General features: G+C 47.5%; 1 protein-coding gene across 1 annotated transcript in view; it reads right to left on the bottom strand.

The window, feature by feature from the left end:
- Nucleotides 1-22101, bottom strand: part of FAM227A (family with sequence similarity 227 member A) — a 77999-nt gene that overhangs the window by 32781 nt on the left and 23117 nt on the right. Inside the window, exons 6-13 of the mRNA XM_029206736.1 lie at nt 20943-21044; nt 20342-20446; nt 18207-18330; nt 14721-14828; nt 12741-12810; nt 10122-10173; nt 9527-9663; nt 8177-8268 (exon numbers count right to left, since the gene is read on the bottom strand). Of these exons, the coding sequence (XP_029062569.1) occupies nt 8177-8268; nt 9527-9663; nt 10122-10173; nt 12741-12810; nt 14721-14828; nt 18207-18330; nt 20342-20446; nt 20943-21044 (790 nt within the window). The remainder of the gene's footprint in view (nt 1-8176; nt 8269-9526; nt 9664-10121; nt 10174-12740; nt 12811-14720; nt 14829-18206; nt 18331-20341; nt 20447-20942; nt 21045-22101) is intronic.

The following is a 22101-nucleotide window of genomic DNA, read 5'->3' on the forward strand; positions in this document are numbered from 1 at the left end:
AAGTCTCCCACAAATATTTACCTCTATTTGGAATCCCCTCTATACCTCTCAATGAGCGGCCCCCAAGTTTTGGGTTTTTTTAACAGCTTTATTGAGATGTAATTCACATACTTCTCCATTTCTCCATCAAGAAAAAGGATTGCTTAACTTTTTTCAAATACTGATGACATGTGTGAAATGGTCTAGAATGATACTTAAGTGTTTATGTTCTAACTCAGGCTTCTTAGGTTCTATACTTGTCTGTTTGGCATCCATTAATTACAGGGCCAAACTAATGGCCAAAGTTGTTTACAACTCCTCCATGATCCAGAGCCCATACTCTGAACTACCTCCTTTATCTAACTCTCACACCAAGCCAATATTTCCCCTGACTTAAATCAGCCCAGGCCCAGGTGCCAGACAACTAGGGACAGCCCTTATACTCCAAAGCCCACCGGAATTATTCAATATAGCCAATCCTAAGTGGTTTACCCTGTCGTGTCTTGCCTTTCCCAAGGAAATCCCAGTAAGGGCTATGGCCTGTGCTTTCCGCTTGCTCCTTTTGAAACCGAGCGGGGCCCTGTGGGGCTCCCAGACCCTGAAACCAAGTGGAGGCCGGGCACGGAGGCCTCCTTTTGTCCACCATTTCTTGTAGGCAAGACCCCAGCCTCCATGACCTTCCCTGAGTTCCAAAGGGTGGATTCAAACAGTTGCTAATCAAGGGAGGAGCAGACAAGAAACCACCTGAGACAAGATTAAGGGGGGGGGGGCGAGCCCTGCACACACACTAATCTTGTCAGGACCCCACCTTTGAACCACCGTTATAAAACCCCTCATCAAATCCTCTGGGGTGGGGTCACATAGCTTTTATGAGGCACAAGCCCAGTGTGTCCCCCTTTGCCTGGCAAAGCAATAAAGCTATCTGTAGTGGAACAACTGAGGACATGGAAAGGAGACGTAACCCATGAGCGCCCCCCCCCAACAAACTGGGGGCTAGCGAATAAGCCAGAACTGTAAACAGTTCTAAATGCTTTGAGCGCCCCCCAACAAACCGGGGGCCTACAAAAAAACATTGAGTGCTTTGGGCACTGATCCATGAGACATCCTCAGTATAATCAAAGTGGTGGGAACGCAAGGAGATGTCCTTGTGCTACTTCAGTATAATCAAAATAATGGTGGGAACTTTGTGCTGTTCTTGCGCTCAAGGACGAAGCACGGCAGGTTCTCAAGAAAGCCAATTATTGCTTGTATAATTAATAAAAACATAGGTTGCTGCTTTGACATTTCTGAAATGTTAAAAAAACAAATCTTAAAATGTAAACCTAGATAATGCTTTAATAAGAGCTACCACAGCAGGACAGACGGCGCTGTTTTGCCTGAGCGAGCGGCAGCCCTCTACTGCTGTGCTTCGGCACAAATCATCTCGTGTGATGAGCTTACTTTCGGCCCTGTCCTAAGATAAACTACAACAGCTATCCTTTTCGACTTCCCCCAAACCTCTGTCCCCGGGATTGGATTTGGCACCAGTGTCCAGAGAGGCCGAGCTTTCAGTAGCATTTTCTGCCTCCTAACCAACACTGGAGCTCCCTCCCAGGGTCCTGCATGGAGAGCTGTGCCTCCCGTTTCTAGAACTGAGAGCAACAAAGTTTCCTTTCAATGGCATTGACCTGTGTAGTCGCTCAGTCACCTTTGTAAATTAACACCCAGGTACAAATCAGTTTCTAACTCAATAAATGCTGGTTTCTGATGGGAGAGAGAAGCAGTGATCATATCTTAGATTTATTTTCTTCCATTGCCAACAATCTCTCTTCCCCACAGATATTAGCACTGTGCTGAACTCATTATCACAAAAGTGGAACTTAACTAGTGATAACTGAACTGAAAAGACAATTGTGTCTTCTCCTAAGATATTGCTTGATGTCAAGGCCCAAGGCTAGAACCACAGGTGCAAATGAGGGTGGCAGATTAGGTTCCAAAAAACCCAAGAAACTACGGTTTTGGAGATGATAACTAAATCAAAAGCCTACATTTCCCCTTTAGGTGGTTAATGTACCTTTTGAGGTATTCTGTATTTGTGAGCCATCCATTGAATTCTTCTGGGCAAAAGAGGTTCTCTCATTGGTTGAATTCATATCAGAAGATGCCAAGAGAGGAAAAAACAAAAACACAGAAGAACAAATTTAGTAAAACTGGTAGTGAGAGGAATACAAAAAGTATACGTGCAATTTCCTAGATATTTGTCATTGTTCTCAACAGAGGAACACATAGAGGGAGACCTTTCAGGCACAGCTCAATAACTCAGCCCTCCATCCTGGGAGCACGGGGGAGAGCAGTGGCTGATGTAGAAAATACGTGAGCTGGGGACTGAGGCAGACTGGGATCCAGTCCCAGCCCTGTCACTCAACAGCTGGTGATCTCGGGCAAGTCACTGAACCTCTCGATTGCCGTGGTTTCCTCGTGGGGTTCTTATGGGGATTAAGTCAGCTAATGCATGCAAAGTGCATGCATTGCTGCTCGTGGCAAGTGCTCCGCTGACACTGCACATTTGTTTATGCAGTCACTCACCGCACTTCCTTCAGGAAACATCTCATTGAGCAACTTCTAATGCGTCTGGCACTGGACAGAATCTGAAACCTAATCTCTGCTTAGAGGAGCTCCCAGTCTAGCAGGGGAGATAATAGTAAACAGACAATTATGCTAAGGTGTGGAAAGTACCACATATTAGAGAGGTAACATAACTTAGGATTAGGTTTGTATGTGAGTGACCAAGACTCAAAATTAATAGTGGCTCAAACTAGGTAGAAATTTCTCTCCCACATAATAGTCTGAAGGTAGGAAATTCGGGGTCTATATGTTATTTCTGATAAGTCCTTAGGGACTCTGACTTCTTCTAGCTCAGTTCCAACTTTCCTAAGATAGGACCCTTGTTCTTAGGGTCCAAGATGGCAACTAGAGCTCGAGTCATCACGTTCACATTCCACGCAGCAGAATGGAGAAAAGGACAAAGAGATGAAGGATTCACATGAGCTGTTTTTTGAAGGAGGGCTCCCAGAAACGGCTACAAGGCACATCTGCTTAAATCTCATTAACTGGATCTTAGTCACATGGCTACACATAGATGTAAGGGAGGTGAGGAAATGCAATCTGTATTTTATAGGTTCTCTTTTTTTTTATAGAGGGAGGAAACAACAAATATTGGGGAACAGTTAATAGTCAGCAGTACCAGCAGAGTATTCTAGGAAGCCAGAGTGGCGAATGCTTGATTCTGTTTGGGGCAGAGCTGGAGGGCTTCCAAGGAGAGAAGACACTTTTGTTCTGTCTTTAAGGATGAGTAGGAGTTTGGCAATGTTAAACAGATGGCCCACCAAGTGGCAGACAAGCAGTCCACCAGCCTCAACAATCCTCATTTTGCTTTTATATAAATATGATATTTGAATGGGAAGAAGAAAGCTGAAAGGACTTCCCATCCACCATGCAGCTGGTTGTCCAACAGCTACTGATTTGTATAGTGTTGAAGTGGTTACTCGGACTTGTTAGAGAAAAGACACTCCCGGGGCACAGTGAAGCATCATGCTCATTCTTAACAGGCCTCGGAGCGATCTGTCGTGGAGCAGAGAATAGATGCAAGGAGACGGGCTTGGATGAAGTTATTAGACCCTCGTATGTGTTGGAGAGGCAGCATGATGATGCAGAAAGAGCTCAGAATGACAGCATCACGACGTCATCTGAAGTCAGCCGTGTGGCCTGGGGCAAGTTTTCACCAGTTTGAGTCAAGTAAAGATAATAATTACCTACCGTGCAGTGCAGGGATGTTGTATGGACTAGGAGGATATATGCAAAGAAAATCTGCACATGGTGGACTTTCTCCAAAGTCCTTTCCCACCCACTCTCTTGTGTTGTGACCAGCAACCGCCCTCTGAGTATATGAGGCAAGGTGACTATTGCTGGGCTGGGGGGTAAACTAAGACTCCTCTGGGACCCCCTTCCTACCATGGCACAGAGGAGATGGAAGCATTCCACCCTGTGTCACCCTGCCGCTCAGATTCTGCACACTGAGGGCGTAGCTGTGATGGGACAGAGCAGCAGGGAAACCTGCTTTTGAGCCAATGTGAGATTCAATCTGGGGATGCCCTGGAATGTCTGCGAGGGAAGTGGGCTTTGCAGATCTGGTATCAGCAGGTATGGGAATGAGCTGCAGGAATTTGGATCATGATTGTTAAATGACCTTTATGTACCCATGCTCTGGAACTTGGGAAAATTCTGGTTTAAATGAGCAAACATTCTGACAGGACATGGCTAGACAACAATTTATGGGACATCTCCTAAACCTAGACTGAATCTATAAGAATTAATACCAGTCATGATGCCCATTTTGCAAATAAGAACAGATAGGCTCAGATTTGCTCAAAGCTTATATAACTGATAGGTGGGAAAATTTAGCTCTTCTGGAACCAAGCCTAGTATCTTTCTGCCTTTGCCTATGGCTCCATGGTGGTCACTCACTCGCAGTCCCCATATTTTGTCACAAATACATGAAACTTCGGTAGAAATTGTTTTTTCTCTAACCCTGGCCTCTCCTCTGGTCTAGCCTCGCATGTTTAACTACCTACTTGACATCTCCATTTGCACTTCTCACAGGCAGCTTAAAATTAACAAGTTCAAAACTGAACTTGATAGCTTTCCCGCATCCCTGGCCCTTCACTTTCCATCTCACAAACCCCACACACCTTCGTCTGCTTAAGCCACACACTGGGATGCATCCTTGACTCCTCCCATTTTTCCCCCTCCTCCCCACTCCCAAAGCCAATCCATTAGCAAGTGCTGAAATATCCATCACCAAAACACCTTCCAGATCTCTCTGCTTCTTGCCTCCTGCTGTCACTGCCTCTTCCTTAGACAACTGCAAAAGCCTCCTAACTGGTCTTCTGTCCCCCTCTCAATTATATTCTCCATATTCAGAAGACACTGTTCTTTTAAAAAATAGAAATCAGACCATGTCATCCCCTTATTTCAATGGATTCCCACAGCACTGAAATTACATCCATACTTCTTACTATGACCCACCCAACTCTGCAGGATCCAGCCCCTGCTACTTCTCCAGCCTCGACTCCTGCCCCTCTTCCACACACACACACTGGGCTACAGCGTCACTGGCCTTCTCTCTGTTCCCTGAATGTCTCAACTCCCTTTTTGTTTTTTTGCCTCAGGGCCTTTGCACATGCTGTTCCCTTTTCCTGGAAGGTTCTTTCATTCACTCTTCTAATGGCTGACTCCCTCTCATCCTTTGGTTCTTGGCTCAAATGGCACTTTCTGGGGGTGTTATTTGTCACATGTTCTCCATGTTCACGAGACCCAGGCCCCAAAGTGAAAGACTTAAGCTGCTCTCCCAGCTTCTTGTGTGGCTGGGTGCAGGCGTTTTACCTAGGCTCTAGCCCTCAGAGGCAACGCACCTGCCGGAGACTTCAAGATGGAAATGAGCAATGTGAGGAAGTGGGGAACCAACGAGACTCTAGCTTTTGGAGAGACTGTTGACAGGGGCAACTGGCTTTTCAAGGAAAGCAGAGTGCAGTTTTGAGCATCAGTCCCCACTACCCATTGGTCGGCGCGCATCAGTGTACCTTTGCAGGGGTGTACGGTTTGGGCATCGTTCTTGGTGGCGTGGCATTTGAAACCAAAGCACTGGCCCATCCTGGGGAGCCGTGCACCACTAATACCCTTTAATACGTTCTTCCTCTTTAAAGCAGCTGGAGTAGATTTTCCCTTGTTTGCAAACAAGAACTCTGATGATGATCCCTCCTTACAAAGGTCCCACTTGACAATTCTCTCATTTTATTAGATGAACGAATGACCCGGTCTCTAATGGGTAGGAGCCCTTATTTATAGCTGAGCCTCATGGCAGAAGTCGCATGTACAGTTAGATGCTTTTTCATTCCCACTGTGCAAATTTCCAACACAAAGTGGGAGAAGGGCAAACCACAGGTCAGAGACTTAAAATGACTGCCATTCATTCCCCCGAACTGTGGACTCCCAGACGGATTGCTGCCATTGAAAAGCACATTTTGAACACAGCCAACTATTTCCTTGAGCAGATGGGAAAGCGTGTTTGCTAAAAAGAAGAGAGAGGATCTGCCCGCACGAGGAATCTGATGACTCCCTCCATCCTGGTTTGCCCAGTAAAACTTCAGCTGCTTTTAAGGCTGGAAAGCTTTTGATTATTTCTATTTCCGGGGAAGAAAACTGACTCTCTTAGCTGGGTTTCTGAAATAACTGTCAGAAGATTTTACGTATTCCAGGACAAGGAAATATATGTGTTTGACACGGTTGTGACAGGCAGTGCAAAAACACTGAATAATATTTTGATCTCGGTCTGGGAGTGACAGCTGTCCCTCCACAGTGCCTGTTTTGTCTATACTTTTGGAGGCTGACATGTATAGAGCACCATTATACACTAAGCACAGGGTGTAGAGTTTACATAGATGACCTCCTTTGTGAAGCCAAGAGATATTTGTTGAGTGTCTTCTTTGTACATGGTCTATTCTAGGAGCTTGAGATAGAAGAGGGATAACGGAAAAGAGGTCTTGTTCTCATGGAGTTGACATTCAAATAGGGGGAGACAGATAGTAAACAACATATAAATCCTGCAGGAAGAATAGCAGAGAGTGATAAGCACTGTACAGGGAATCATAATAGGCAATGTGACGACAGAGGGTGGCCGGGGAGCCAGGGACGCCGCTAAGGCAATGACAGAAAATTGGGATCTGAAGGACAAGAAGGAGCCAGCCCTTCCCTCAGGGACCCTGAGGAAAGCACGTTCCAGGCAAAGGTGACAGCGAGTGAGGCAACTGGGCACGGGCCTGGAGCGTCCCAGAGGCAGAAGGAAGTGCAGTGAGGGAATGGAAGTGAAGCGGCTGGAGAGACAGAGATGGTGGCTGGAGGGGTCTGGAGTTCATTTGAAGGGCACGGGAGAAGCCGCTGAGGTTTGAGCAGGGAACAACCTCGTCTGGTGTCTGTCTGTCAAAGGTCACTCTGGTCGCTGTGTGGCGACTGGGCTGGGGCTAAGAGTGAAGGAAAGGAGTCCAGGAAGAGGCTACTGCCACGAGCCAGGAGAGGAGTGACACCGGGACTGGGAATCAGTGCTCTCCTCTCCCCTTGCTAAGTTGAGAGCCTCCCAGGGAGGATAACAGGGCAGTTGGACAGACCTGCCTAAGTCCCCAGCGAGGCCTGCGCGTGGAGGGGGATTTGGGTGTTACTGGCATATGCGTGGTATTTAAAGCCACCAGACCAGATGAGACCACCTGGGAAGAAGATATAGATAGAAGGGGAAGGAGCCAAGCTAGAGCTGACTGATGAGACAGGGAGCCAGCTGGGAAGGAAGACCCTTGAAAAAATCTGGCAACGTAGAAGCTAAGAGAAAAAGGCATTTCAAGAAGATGGGAGGGACTTCCCTGGTGGAGCAGTGATTAGGAATCCGCCTGCCAATGCAGGGGACACGAGTTCGAGCCCTGGTCTGGGAAGATCCCACCTGCCGCGGAGCAACTAAGCCCGTGCACCACAACTACTGAGCCTGTGCTCTAGAGCCTGCGAGCCGCAGCTACTCAAGTCCGTGCACCTAAAGCCTGCGCTCCGCAACAAGAGGAGCCACCACAATGAGAAGCCCGCGCACTGCAATGAAGAGTAGCCCCCGCTCGCCGCAACTAGGGAAAGCCCGTGCGCAGCAACAAAGACCCAGCGCAGCCAAAAAAAAAAGAAGGAGACGGGAGCAGCCCACCACATGAAACAGACCAGAAGAGTGAACAGGTTAGAGGCCAGGCGAGGTTGGCCAGAGAAGGTGCAGAGGCACGCGGAGGGCAGGAACCCACTGGAGTGGCTGAGGAAAGGAGATGCTGGTGCAGACGAGTCTTTCAAGGGAATTGTGTGGGAAAGGCAGCAAGAGATGGGGGTGCAGAGACAAGGGGGATTTTCTTTGCAAAGGCAAGAGATGCTAGAGCAGGACTGTTCAACGATGGGAGTGATCCAACAGAGCAGGGGAAAACGATGATGCAAGAAAGAGGGTGCCAAGTGCAGGAGTGGAAGCCGAGGGGCCGAGGTCCAAGCACAGGTGGGGGGCAGGGCCCTTCCTCCAGGGGCGCCGGGTTGGCAGGTGGCAAAGGTACAGATGGGGGCGGGCTGTTTCGTGGTCGGCAGGCAAGGGTCTTACTGCTGACCGCTTCTAATTTCTCAATGAAGACATTCCCTGGGAGATACTGGGGTGGAGGGCACGTGGGAAAGGCCGACGGCAGCCGGAGAATTCTGCAAAGGGAACAGAATAAGGCTTTGGAGGAGTGGGAACCTGGACGGGCTGAGGAAGCGCAGTAACGCAGGCGGGCAGGGCTGAGTGCCCAGCTGAGACGTGTGGCCGTGGATCTACAGGGAGCCCAGCCACAGTCGGTGTGCTGCAACCTTCGTGGTGTCAGGAAGAAAGCACTGTTGTTACTGTGCTCATTTCACACCTGCAGAAACCAAGTCTTAAGAGAGTTAAGTAACTTGTCTAAGTCTGCACAGCTAGAATCTGAACCCGTGAGACCAGGCTCCTAGGCAGAGATCGTCAACCCCTGTGGGGACATGAAGACTTTCCAAGGAATAGTGGGACTGCCGGTTCTAAGAACACCCATTTCCAGATCCTCAAGTTTCCTTAGTTACTGTTTGCTATGAGTGATCGTCCTGAGAATGTGCAGGTGTTGGCAGTATCCCTTAATCCCACTTTACAGAAGAAAAGCACACCTCCACCCACCCCAAACATCTTTTTGGTGAAGGTTCCAGGGTGGAAACACTCCCAACTTTGCACCAAACAAAGGGGGAAGGCTGTTCTAACAGCAGATCAAGTCTCATAAGCTACTTGTTAAGAATGAAGCATGAGAAACGGGGATGTCAGTCCAGAGCTCAAAGAGTGGCTCGGGAGAGCGCCGTGATCAGAGTCGTGACCGAATAACTATATAAGTGCTCTGAAGGAGAGGGATGTGAGCACGGATGACAAGGATCCAAATCCAGACCAGGGTCAAGACAGCCGACCCTGAGGACGAGGGCCTCGGCTGAGATGGAAGGATAAGTATGTGTCCCCTGAAACAGGGGCGACAAACTTCTGCAAAGAGCCAGAGAGCAAATGTTTCCGGCTTTGCAAGCCACTGATTCTCTACAGCAACCACTCAACTCTGCCGCAGAGTCAACGGCAGTAACCAACCAGCAGCTGTGACTGCGCCAGTAAGGTGTTATTTACCACAACAGGCAGTGGAAGGCCCCATTCTTAGTTTGCCTGGACATTTATCAGAAAAAAATAGGCCTTGATTGGTAGCGTTGGATGATTTCGAGCTACCGCTGGGAGGAGATGCTGACAATGATGAGGGCAGTGGTGGAGGGATCTTTCCTGGGACAAAAGGAACGGCAGGTCCAGAGGCCAGGTATAGGTAGGGGGTGTGGTGTCTACAAGGAGAAAGGTCCCTGCGGCAGGAGCCCCAGAGTCCGGGAGGGTGGCAACAGGGCTGGCCAGACAGGGCCCCGCAGGGCCGTCTACCCCAAGGCAGGAGGAAGCTTTCCGAGGCTTGGAAGGCGTTTTTCATTTGGGCTGAGAGGACCGTGTTTAGGGCTGGGGGAGTAGGGCAGGGCCAGGTGGTGACAGGATGATGTAATTAGATTTGTGTTTTGAAAACACTGCGGGGGGGGGGGGGGGGGGGGGGGGGGGGGGGGGTATGAGAGCCTGAGGGAGACAGGAGCCTACTGCACTAGTGAAGGGAGCTCAACCTGGGGTGTTGGGAGAGGAGTGGTGGTGCTGGGTGCTACGCAGCAGGGAAGAGGAACTGGGCAGAGAGGAACAAGGAGGTGTGGGGAGGAGGGCCAGGTTCAGGCTGGAGCTGAGGGTCACTGGGGAGGAGAAGATACAGAAGCACCTGTGCTGCGGCCTACACTTGAAGATTGCTTCCTCTCCTCTCTCCCCCCAGTCCTTGCATTTCTGGCTACCCTTTAGCGCCCCACTCATCCATGTATATCTGGAGGACTAGCAGGACCCCTCCCCGAGATGATGGGGTGGGGAGTGCAGAGGCGCGGAACCAACCGGAAGTCACTGAAGCTTAGGGGGCTCCAAGGGGTCTGGGTCTGTGCCTCACACTCACCTGAGGGCAGCAGACCTTCTTGCTCTGGGGGGACTTCTGGCTGGAGTATCTCCTAGAAGTGAGGAAAGAAAAATCTCTTCTTAGGGAAGAGAAAAAAAGTAGTTCTTCAGTTCCTTCTTGTCTTGGGGGTGACACTGCAGAGGAGGAGCTTTGAGACAGCCCCCCTCCCTGGAGGCAACAGCAACAGCGAGAGGACTGGCCTCTGACAAAGCAGAGCCTCTCGGTCATTCCACCTGCTGAGTGACCTCGGGCAAATTACCTAACATCTCTGATCCTGTTAAAGGGTGTGAATACTAACTACCTTGAAGGGCTGATGAGCCGATTAAAGCAAATGATGTATGCAGGGAGTACACAGGGCAAGCACTCAACCCATAAGAAAAAACAAAAAAGGCATTGGCTTCAAAAGAAAAACAAAAACTCAGGGCTTTGCACAACTGAGATGAATAAATGTTGGACTAAACACTTAAAAGAGTAACGATCTATCAACCTCTTAAGGTGTTAAATTTAATATTCATTGAAATGTCATTAAATTCGAAGGCAATTTCCAGGTTAGATTGTTCTTTCACTTTGAAATTCCTGTGTGTCCATGGCGACTGCTGGGAAAGCAAACCTTTTGAGTCAGTAGCTGCAAGTGCTTAGACAAATAAGTGGTGGCTATTATAATTTCCAGCTGATAACCGCAGCCATACTCTTCCCTAAGGGCTGCCAGGTATGCTCTTCCCTTGTGCCCTGGACTAGGACTTCTCACACTGGAATGTGCTTACAGATCCCTGGGAGACCCTGGCAAACTGCAGGCTCTGCTTTAGTCGATCTAGAGAGACGCCGATGCTGCTGGTCCTCGGACCACACTTAGAGCAGCGAGTCTTTGCCACACCACGGGAGCCACGTGGGGCAGAGAGGTGAAGGCCCAGTAGCCTGTCTCCTGAGCCAGGAAACCGACCCCAGGGAGGAGGCCTCACGGGAGAGGGGGATGCTGAATGAAGCACCCTGCCCTCCTCCCCTACCCATTCTACTTCCGCTCTTCTCGGCTGGCATCTAAGAGCGATGGTGTTTGCTTACACGAGGGTGGCTCTCCTACCCCCAGCCCTGTTAATCCCTGCAGCACACCTTTCTCCAGTCTGTTCTCACTTCTGTACCCCTTCCCCTGAGTCTGGGCCCCGCCTTTTGCCAGCTGATGTTAACAGCTGTTTCAAAGTTCACTGACGGGGGTTTGGAGACGCATGATGAGAACGTTTGGGAATTCGTGGGGATGTGAATATACTAAAAATCACTGAATTATACATTTCAAAGGGGTTAATTTTATGGTATGTAAATTAGGTTTCAATAAAGCCGATATATAAAGATCACCAACAACCTATCTGTATGATTCCATGGCTCCCTCCTAGGCCTTGTTCTGGGGTACGCTCTGTAGTAGTTGGCACCACTGACCATCCCTCAGTAGAGCCCACCTTGGCTGCCACAGCCCTATTCTTTCTGGGCTCCTCCTGCCTCTGATTTCTCTTGCTGTCGCCTCCTGCGTGTAGGAGGTCCCCAAGGCTCTGACCTCAGCCTCCTTGTCTCCTCCCTTCTTTGATATTCCCATTTAGAGGTAATTTCTACAAACACATGTATCTGAATAAATCCTCAGGTGGGAGTCCCAGCCCCGATCTCTCCCCTAGCCGTATCACCAACAAGGTCTTAGACATCTCCACCTGATGTTCCATCCTTCCCTCAATTTCATCATCTAAAATTGAACGTATAGCCTCTCTCCACAGACCTGATCCTCCTCTCTATTTCTTACTTCTAAGGAACATCTACAAACGCTGGCTGTTAGATGCTTAGAGCTGCTTAGAATCTGGAACCCGCCCCAGCTCCAGTCTCCTCCTGGTCCTACTGTGCTTGAAAGCTCTTGAATTTCCATGAGTTTCCATCTTGCTTATGGCTTCACGTCCATCTTCACAACTGTGCAAAAAAGCGTTAACACAGCAGTCCTGGCTACTGTCCTTGAAAAGTCCTGATTGCAAGCTTGGCCCTTGATTGGCATCTGGGAACCTAGCTTTCGGGGGGGCTCCCACCACTGATAAGAGTGGTTCACTGTGCCTAAACTGTCGGTGCAAACAATGTGGTTTACGCTGAATACCCACTTTCTGGGAGTTTGGAATCTGGGTATGTGACCACACAGGGGAGCGCCTATGTGATCAGCACCCAGGAAAACCCTGGGCACTGGGTTCCTAACGAGCTGACAGGCAACATTTCACGGGCCCAGTGGCCATGGCTCACGGGCCCAGCTGCTCCGCGGCATGTGGGATCCTCCCGGACCAGGGCACAAACCCGTGTCCCCTGCATCGGCAGGCAGACTCTCAACCACTGCACCACCAGGGAAGCCCCCCAGGTATCCTTTCAATTTAATCCTCACAACGGCCAGCTGAAGTACACATTAAATCCACTTCACAGGTGAGGAAACCAGAGTTCAGAGAAGCAACTTGCCCAAAGCCAACTTTCTTTTCGCACTTAACAGACACGTAAAGAGCGCCACGTGCCAGGCACTGTGCTAAATAAACACTGGGAACACGGCGTGGAGGCAAGCACAGCCTCCGCTGTGTGGTCTAGTGGGAAATCGAGGTCAGGCAGTTATCCTACAGTGGACTGGGCACTGGTGACAGGTATACAGGGTTCTGAGGCAGCAGCAGGAGGGGGACCCAGGCCAGCCCTGAGAAGGTCAATAAGTGGCAGGTGAAGCGAAGGACCACTGTGTTCCAGGCAGAGGGGACAGCAAGTGAGAAGACCCAGAGGCGCTGAGGGAACAGAGGCAGTCCTCGTGGCAACAATGAAAGGACCGTGATGGGCAGCCAGCCCGTGGGTGGCTAAACCAGGATTCAACTCAGGACTGTGAAGCCAGGGAGACGCCACCTTGGGTTAGGATAAATTTACGTCCTCCAGCTGGGGGCTGTCTGCCCCTTTTTATGGGACACCCCAGGGATGCAGCAAAGCCTTGTCTGTAATGGTCAGTAGGACCCAGGGAGCAGACAACATCTGGCTAATCAAACCCCCGTAGCAACATCTAGGACCCTTTGGAGGGGATAGGAGTGAGGAGAGTTGTTTTTTTTCTTAAATATGGTGAAAACAGTTCATACTGTCAAAGAGCATGTATCTGAGCACATAGCAGTAATCTGAATAAAAATAATGCTAATGCACACGTCGTTCTCTGCACCAGCCACTGTTTGACTTGTGTCATTCCACACTGCAGCTTTTTGAGAAATCCTGTCACCTCCGTCTTACAGCAAGAATTGAGGTGCAGAGAGGTTCGTGTGCCCAGGGTTTTCCAGCACAGTTGGGGAGCCAGGATTTTGTCCAGATATGCTAATCAGTCTCCTGCTTCGGTCAGTCTGGCCTCTCTGACCAGTTAAACGATCCCCTCCCTCAGTCTAACGCCCTCGGGGAAAGCAAGCGTGCTCGGCAGGAAGGAGGGACCTCCTAAGAGGCAGTGCTGTCTCACCGTGGTGAGCTTCCTATCCCTGGAGGGCCCTGGTAGAGCTGCCGCATGCTGCCTAAAAGGTTCCGTGTTGGGTGGGAAGTTGGGTGAGGTGTCCCCCAAAGACCCTCTTTCTGAAGGCTGGAAAACTGCAGTTAGGATTGTGGCTAGGATAAACGAGGGTGGGGGAACTGTCCCCAAGGCCATGTTAACTTTCGGTAATTCCTTAGGACACACGCAGGGCTCAGTGTGTAGTCGTACTCACCGCTGTGATCTATTGCAGCGAAAGGGCACAAAGCAAAATCTGCCAAGGGAAAAGACAGGGCTTCCCTGGTGGCGCAGTGGTTGAGAGTCCGCCTGCCGATGCAGGGGACGCGGGTTCGTGCCCTGGTCCGGGAAGATCCCACATGCCGCGGAGCAGCTGGGCCCGTGAGCCATGGCCGCTGAGCCTGCGCGTCTGGAGTCTGTGCTCCACAATGGGAGAGGCCACAACAGTGAGAGGCCCGCGTACTGCAGGAAAAAAAAAAAAAAGGATACCTGGGGCTTCCCTGGTGGCGCAGTGGTTGAGAATCCACCTGCCAATGCAGGGGACATGGGTTCGAGCCCTGGTCCGGGAAGATCCCACATGCCGTGGAGCAACTAAGCCCGTGCGCCACAACTACTGAGCCTGCGTTCTAGAGCCCACCAGCCACAACTACTGAAGCCCGCGTGCCTAGTGCCCGTGCTCCGCAACAAGAGAAGCCACCGCAATGAGAAGCCCGCGCACTGCAACGAAGAGTGGCCCTGTTCGCTGCAACTAGAGAAAGCCCACACACAGCGACAAAGACCCAATGCAGCCAAAAATAAAAAAATTAAAAAAATAAATTTATATATATATAAAAAAAGGATACCTGGTGCCTGGCACATGGTAGACACCGAATAACTGACATCTACTGTTTTAAAATTCCCACACATCCCAGCACTTTTGGTGTGCTGACTCTATAGTTGCTAAGCATTAACATTTCAGTCATTTTGGAGGCTAGTTTGAGGTACGTGAGAGAGAACCAGGCCTGAGGATTTCAGTATTAGAGCCCCTCCCAGCCCGGACTAGATGGTAGCTGGGTGTGGCAGGGGACAGAGGGGACGGAAGTCCCTAGCTGGCACCTTACCCTTCAGCAGACTTTCTCTCTGCAACATCAATTCTTCTCTCTGGAATCTCTCTGGATCCAGTTTCGAGTAGTCCCAGCTATTATAGCTGTGTGGGCAAGGATATATACCTAAGAGGGAGTCAAGAGTGATCATAAAAACTTCTGCAAAAGAGAAAGGAAGGCAGAAAATGGAAGACAGAGGCCTCTGAGATGCCTCTGCTGGTCCCGGGGAGGCTGAGCTTCCAGCATTATCCCTCCTCCCTCCCCCCAGTACTGGCCTTGTAGCCTTGTTTGTTTGTTCAACACACTACTACACTTTGCTGGGCTTCCCTGATGGCTCAGTGGTTAAGAATCTGCCTGCCAATGCAGGGGACACGGGTTCAAGCCCTGGCCCGGGAAGATCCCACGTGCCGCAGAGCAACTAAGCCCGTGTGCCACAACTACTGAGCCTGTGCTCTAGAGCCCGCGAGTCACAACTACTGAGCCCATGTGCCACAACTACTGAGCCTGTGCACCTACAGCCCATGCTCTGCAACAAGAGAAGCCACCGCAATGAGAAGCCTGCACACCACAACAAAGAGTAGCCCCTGCTCGCTGCACCTAGAGAAAGCCTGCACGCAGCAATGAGGACCCAATGCGGCCAAAAAATATAAATAAATTTACAAAAATAAATAAATAAACATATTTTAAAGCTATGAAAATCAAAACAATATAGTACTAGCAGAAAAACAGATCAATGAAACAGAATTGAGAGCCCAGAAATAAACCCGTGCATATATGATCAACGAATATTTAACAAAGGAGCCAAGAATACTCAATGGGCAAGGGATAGTCTCTTCAATAAATGGTGTTGGGAAAACTGGATACTCATAAGCAAAAGAATGAAACTGGACACCCCTTACACCATTCACCATTCACAACTCAAAATGGATTAAGGACTTAAATGGACCTGAAATCATAAAACTCCTAGAATAAAACCCAGGCAAAAAGCTCCCTGACATTGGTCTCGGCAGTGATTTTGGAGGGTATGATACCAAAAGCATAAGAAACAAAAGCAAAAATAAACAAGTGGGACTACATTTAACTAAAAAGCTTCTGCACAGCAAAAGAAACAACAAAATGAAAAGGCAACCTACAGAATGGGAGAAAATATTTGCAAACCATATGTCTAATAAGGGGATAATATTCAAAGTCTGTAAGGAACTTATACAACTCAGTAGCAAAAAAATCCAAACAGTCCGATTAGAGAAAGAGAAAGGATCTGAACGGACATTTTTCCAAAGAAGACATACAAATGACCAACAAGTACATGAAAAGGTGCTCAACATCACTAATCATCAGGGAAATGCAAATCAAAACCAGTATAAGATTATCACCTCTCACCTATTAAAACAGCTATTGTCAAAAAGACAAGAGACGACAAATGCTGGCGAGGTTGTGAGAAAAAAGGAAACTCTTGTGTACTGTTGATAGGAATGTAAGTTGGAACAGCCACTATGGAAGCAGTATAGAAGTCCCTCAAAAAATTAAAAATAGAAGTACCATATGATCCAGGAATCTCACTTCTGGATATACAGCCAAAGGAAATGAAATCACTATCTCAAAGGGATATCTGCACGCTCATGTTCACTGCAGCATTATTCACAATAGCCAAGACATGGAAACAACCTAACTGTCCACTCACAAATGAATGGGTAAAGAAACTATGGCATGTATACACAATAGAACATTATTCAGCAATAAAAAGGAAGGAAATCCTGCCATTTGTGACAATATGGATGGGCCCTGAGGACATTTTGCTAAGTGAAATAAGTCTCAGAGAGAAAGACAAATACTGTATGATCTCACTTATGTGTGTGTAATCTAAAACAGCCAAACTCGTACAAGCGGAGAGTAGGACAGTGGTTGCCAGGGGCTGTGGGTGGGGAAAATCAGGAGATGTGGGGCAAAGGGTACAAACTTGCAGTTACAGAAGGAACAAGTTCCAGGGATGTAATGGACAGCACGGTGACTACAGTTAATAACACTGTATTGTACACTTGAAATTTGCTCTGAGAGTAAATCTTTTTATTTATTTATTTTTTAGTGTATTTATTTTAGTTATTTATTTTTGCCTGTGTTGAGTCTTTGTTGCTGCGCACGGGCTTTCTCTAGTTGTGGCGAGCGGGGACTTCTCTTGTGGAGCACGGGCTCTAGGTGCATGGGCTTCAGTAGTTGTGGCATGGGGGCTCAGTAGTTGTGGCGTACGGGCTTAGCTGCTCTGCGGCATGTGGGATCTTCCTGGACCAGGGCTTGAACCCTTGTGCCCTGCACTGGCAGGCAGATTCTTAACCACTGTGCCACCAGGGAAGTCCTGAGAGTAAATCTTAAATGTTCACCATAAAACAACAACAACATGATGGGGATTATGTGAGGTGAAGGATGTGTTAACTCACCTGCTTGTGGTAAAAACTTCACAATGTATACGTGTATCAAATTATCACACTGTACACCTTAAACTTCCATAGTGTCCTATGTCAATTATATCTCAATAAAGCTGGGGGAAATTTTATTCCCTAGCTGACGAGTGACTCACTGCGCCTAGACTGTTTATATAACAATGTAGCTGATGCTAAACACCTGCTTCCCTAGAACTTTGGTACACGATAGACAGAGGTGCCTCCATGACCAGCCCGCAGTAAAACCCTTGGGCGCTGTTTCTCTAACGGGCTTCTGGGCAGAAACATCACACACATGTTGCCACGTGTTCACTGCAGTGGGATGAGGGGCTCTGTATAACTCCTCACGGGAGGAGGAGGGCTGCGCGTGAATTCCTCCAAACAATGCCTGTCTTTCCCCTGGCTGTGGACCCTTACTACATCGTAATAATAAGTCTTAGCCATAAATACAACTGTGTGCCGAGACCTGTGAGCTCTACCTAATCTCCTAATGTGGAACTGATCTCGGAGACCCTCAACACAGTAGGAAATGTGAAAGGTGCTTACTTAGCACAGTACCTAGTACACAGGGAACCTCTCAGTTTTCAACGACCTTAGAGGATGTCTGGGTTGAGATGGGGGACGTGAGGAAGGAGACTGAAAAGTAATTGACAAGCAAACATCAAGCTGGCACTGTGTGTGCTGCAGGAAGAGGGGGACGACAGTTGGGTCAAGTGGGGCCACAGTGCGTGTGGAAAGTGGGCTTATCTAGCCAGCACACTGCTTTTGGGTTCCTGGGTCCATCGGCCTACAGCACATTGTTAACTAACAGGGCTGTGCCGAAACCTGCTCCCAGCCGATGCAGCTGGGGACGAAAGGGGACTAGGAATGTCTCAGAACTGTTTGAGGGAGCAGAATCATGAGTACTCCTCGGGCTCTAACCACACACTTTACTTTCTTTATTGTCAAGGAGAGAAAAGAACAACTGCCTCGATGAAGAGGTGTGATGGCAAACAGGAACCTACCTGGGCTCGGGTGGAAGACATGTTTCTGGAATTGCTTTCCCCAGGAGAAAGTAGCCACCTCTCACCTGAAATCCACAGGCTCATCGTGTTACAGATGTCAGACTTGAATTCGTGAGTGTTGAACCAGGACTGAGGGAAGCAGCAGCAGAAGCTGGTGTACAGGGCTTTACTCAGAAGTGATGGCAACCTCTGGGGGGCAAGCAGAGCTCAGGCAATATTCTGGACATTTCCACACCCAGAAAAGAGCCCCTGACTTCAGAAAGGACCTGTGATAAAACCCCCTACCTGACACCGTGCTGCCTTCCTGTTCACGAGGGAAGCAATTTCTATCTGCAGCTGCCCCACATCTCGGTGGACCCCTTACCCTACCTGGGGACCACTCCTCAAACACCATGCTACGTTGGCCAGCAAAGCCCCCTCCCCCAGCTCCTCTGCATGCGGTCTGTGCCTCAGCCCCTTCTACAACCTGGCCAAAGATTAGCGCAGAAGATAACAAAGTACATTTGACATACCCATCTTACTGTCTCCCAGAGATAATATTAAGTCCTACTTCCTGGTTTGTTTTTTTTTTCCTTTCCTGTGCATAAGTAGTACTGTTGTTCCTTTTTAACTATGGTTAAGGTCAAATTATACATTTATATCTGGCTTATTAATTTAACATCATAACATAAATACTTCCCCGGGTTACTATAAACTCTTTGGGATTTTTTTTTTCCAGTAGTGACCTTCATAATATTGTGCTGAGTGACCATATCAAAATTTACTTAAACATTCAGCACCTGTGGATATTGTCTTGTTTCTAGGACTTTGCATTACAAATTATGCAGAATAATTATATTTATTTATTAAGCTAGCTCAGTGTCTGGCACATATTAAGCAATCAAAAATTTGTTGAATGCACAAAAAATTTGTTGAATGCATAAATGAAAGCAGCTTTTACTATATATTCAAATATGACTTCCAGAAGATGGTATAATAAGAGTAATAATAGCAGCTATTATATATTGGGGGCTTAGCGTGTGCTGGGTGATATGTCAGATGCCTTACAAACATCATCTCATTTAATACTCAGGACAACTCAGCGAGAGAGGCATTATTGTCCTCATTTTATGGGTGATGAAACTGAGACACTGAAAGCCTAAGCAACTTGTTAAGCAGACACTTAACTAGTGTAAGTGCCTTTCAGCCCGTCTGTCCCAATTCACTTCCCACTCAGGCTGTCTGAGTGCCATTTCCCCACGTCCTTCATAACACTGGGAATTACGTTTTTTAATCTATGCAATCTAGCAGGTAAAAAGACGTACCAAAGGATTGTTTTAATTTGTATTTTCAATTATTATTATTTTTGGGGGGGGCCGCACCACGCAGCATGCGGGATCTTAGCTCCCCGACCAGGGATAGAACCTGCGCCCCCTGCAGTGGAAGAGCAGAGTTCTAACCACTGGACCACCAGGGAATTCCCTCGATTATTGTCAAAGGTGAACTTTTTCTCCCATTTTTATTTCTTCCCTGGTGAATGTTTATGTACTTTGTCATATTTTACCAGTATTTTTTGCATAGTTTCCAGTATTTTTTGTTACCAGTATTTTTTGCATAGTTTCTCATTTGCCTTTTAACTTTGACTGTAGCAATTTAAATAATTTATATAGTTAAATCAGTCTTCTTATGGTTAATCCCTTGGGATCATATTTAGAAAGTCCTTCCCTACCCCCAAATCATGTCAATATTCACTTATATTTTCTTCTAGCAACCCTTTTAGTATACATGTACATACACATATATATAAAAAGTACATATGTATATTCATAATTTTCAAATCTCATGCTTATTTAAATACTATAGAAATAAATAAAATATAAAAGGAAGCTTCTTATAACCTTATTCCCTGGAGATAATAAGCATTGCTATGAGTTTGGTAAATATTTTTCCAGACTTTTTTTCTACTCATAGGCACACATACATATAATTTTTCTAACATGGAGTTTTGTTTTTCACTTGAAATACATCATTACATCTTCCCTATCAGTATATATAGATCTACCTTATTTTTGGTAACTGCTGCATTACAAGTCAGTACATGAATACATCACAACTTACTAATTACTCCCTTATGGAAAGCACGTTAAGGGCGTTAACTTGGCACTAGCAGTGAATAGCTATCCAATGTAATTTTTTTTCCTAAACAGCGATTGATGCTCACTTTTAAGAGAGCCTCTTCGTAGTGGGACCTGGATTCACGAGACAAAAGAAAGGCGTAGTGCTGGGCTATCCGGTCGAACAGCTTGCTCTGGACTTCCTTCTTTGGCTACCGGGAATAAAAACGGAGAAGGAATTACTAGAGCCCCTTGTTGAAGCGGCCAAGGACTGGGAATCTTAACTAAGTATTTCTCTCATTTTTAGGAATCTTATTCTCAAGGTAATTAATCTCATATTATTTATGAAATACTGCACTGATTTGTTTTATAGGATCTATAAAACACATACAGAGAGGTAGAATGTCGAGGAAAGCACCCAAACTCTGGGCCAGGAGGTCCTGACTTTACTCTCTGCCCTGCCATTGACCAGCCATGTGACACGGACCAGTTCTTAATGCTCTGGGGAGCTGCAGGACGTGGTGCAATGTTTACAGCCCAGAGTGCATGGACGAGGCATGGGTGGGGAAGGGACAGGGTGTGACAGATGAGGCTGCCGGGGCGGTCCGTGGAATCAGAAGGGCTTACAGCCCACGTTAAAGAGGCTGGGGTTTGTGCCACAGAAAAATAACTTAAGTGAGGGAGAGAAGCCATCGGATTTGCATTTACCTGGTACCTTTCATGAAAGATCCACCAGAAGCTATCCAGCCACATGGCTCTTACAGAAGGAGAACAGAGAAACTGCTCTAATTCTCTATCTGAACAGAAAGACTTGAAAAGAAACAAAATTCACATGATTACTGCTATTGTTATTGTTTATTTATTTACTTATTTATTCTTTGAAATTTACCTGGAGCCACAGCCGGATTCATAATCACCTCCACTCAAAACCCGCTTTTCCACCTATGTTCCATGGCTTTTTATTGTCATTAATCACACCACCTCCCCGCCAGACATCTTTGGAGTCAACACACTTTGGGGTCAACTTAAAAAAAAAAAAACCACCTAACCTTTCAGTGAGTGCCAACTATTTACCTTGCCAGGTTTTTTTACATGGTCTCATTTAACCCCTACAATAATCATACAAGGCATGTGTTATTATCTCCATTTCACAGATGAGGAAACTGAGGACTAAACTGATAAGTCACAGGAATCCCTGGAGGTCCAGAGGTTAGGACTCTGCGTTTTCACTGTTGAAGGCACGGGTTTGATCCCTGGTGGGGGAACTAAGATCCTGCAAGCCACGTGGCGCGGCCAAAACAAATATATTGCTGAAGTCTCTTGCCCAAAGTAACTCAGCCAGCAAGTGGCAGAGCCAGGATCGGAACCCATAACTCTAGGCAGTTGCTCCATGCTGTCATCTGTGTTCATTCAATAATAATCAGTATCAACAAACATAGATATTATACAGATGCAACTCACTGGACCATGAAATCCTGCTGAGTTAGCAGTAAGCATATGGAGTTCTAAAATTAGAACAGAATTATCAGTGAACTCAGAGAGGCAGAAAATTCAGGCTTCATTGTCCTAAACTGGGTCTTGAACCTTCCCTGACTCCAGAGCTGCTACCACGATAATATGTAACATTTGGTGAATGCTTGCCATGTATCAGGCACTGAGCTATGCCGTTCATTGTTTATCTCGCTTTATTTTTCATCATCTATCTCTGTGGTTGGTGCTGGTTGATGGAACTGTTATCCCCAATTTATAGAAGAGAAAAATGAGGGTCGAAAGGTTAGGATTCTTGCCTAAGCTTACCCAGCCTGGGAGGCTCAAAAGCAGGCAGCCTGGCCCCAGAGACATGGTAAGGCTGCCTCTCCTCTTACCA

The sequence above is a fragment of the Monodon monoceros genome, unplaced genomic scaffold (genome assembly GCF_005190385.1).
Source record: "Monodon monoceros isolate NGI ecotype Baffin Bay Population unplaced genomic scaffold, NGI_Narwhal_1 Super_Scaffold_6, whole genome shotgun sequence".
In the NCBI taxonomy this organism is placed as follows: Eukaryota; Metazoa; Chordata; class Mammalia; order Artiodactyla; family Monodontidae; genus Monodon; species Monodon monoceros.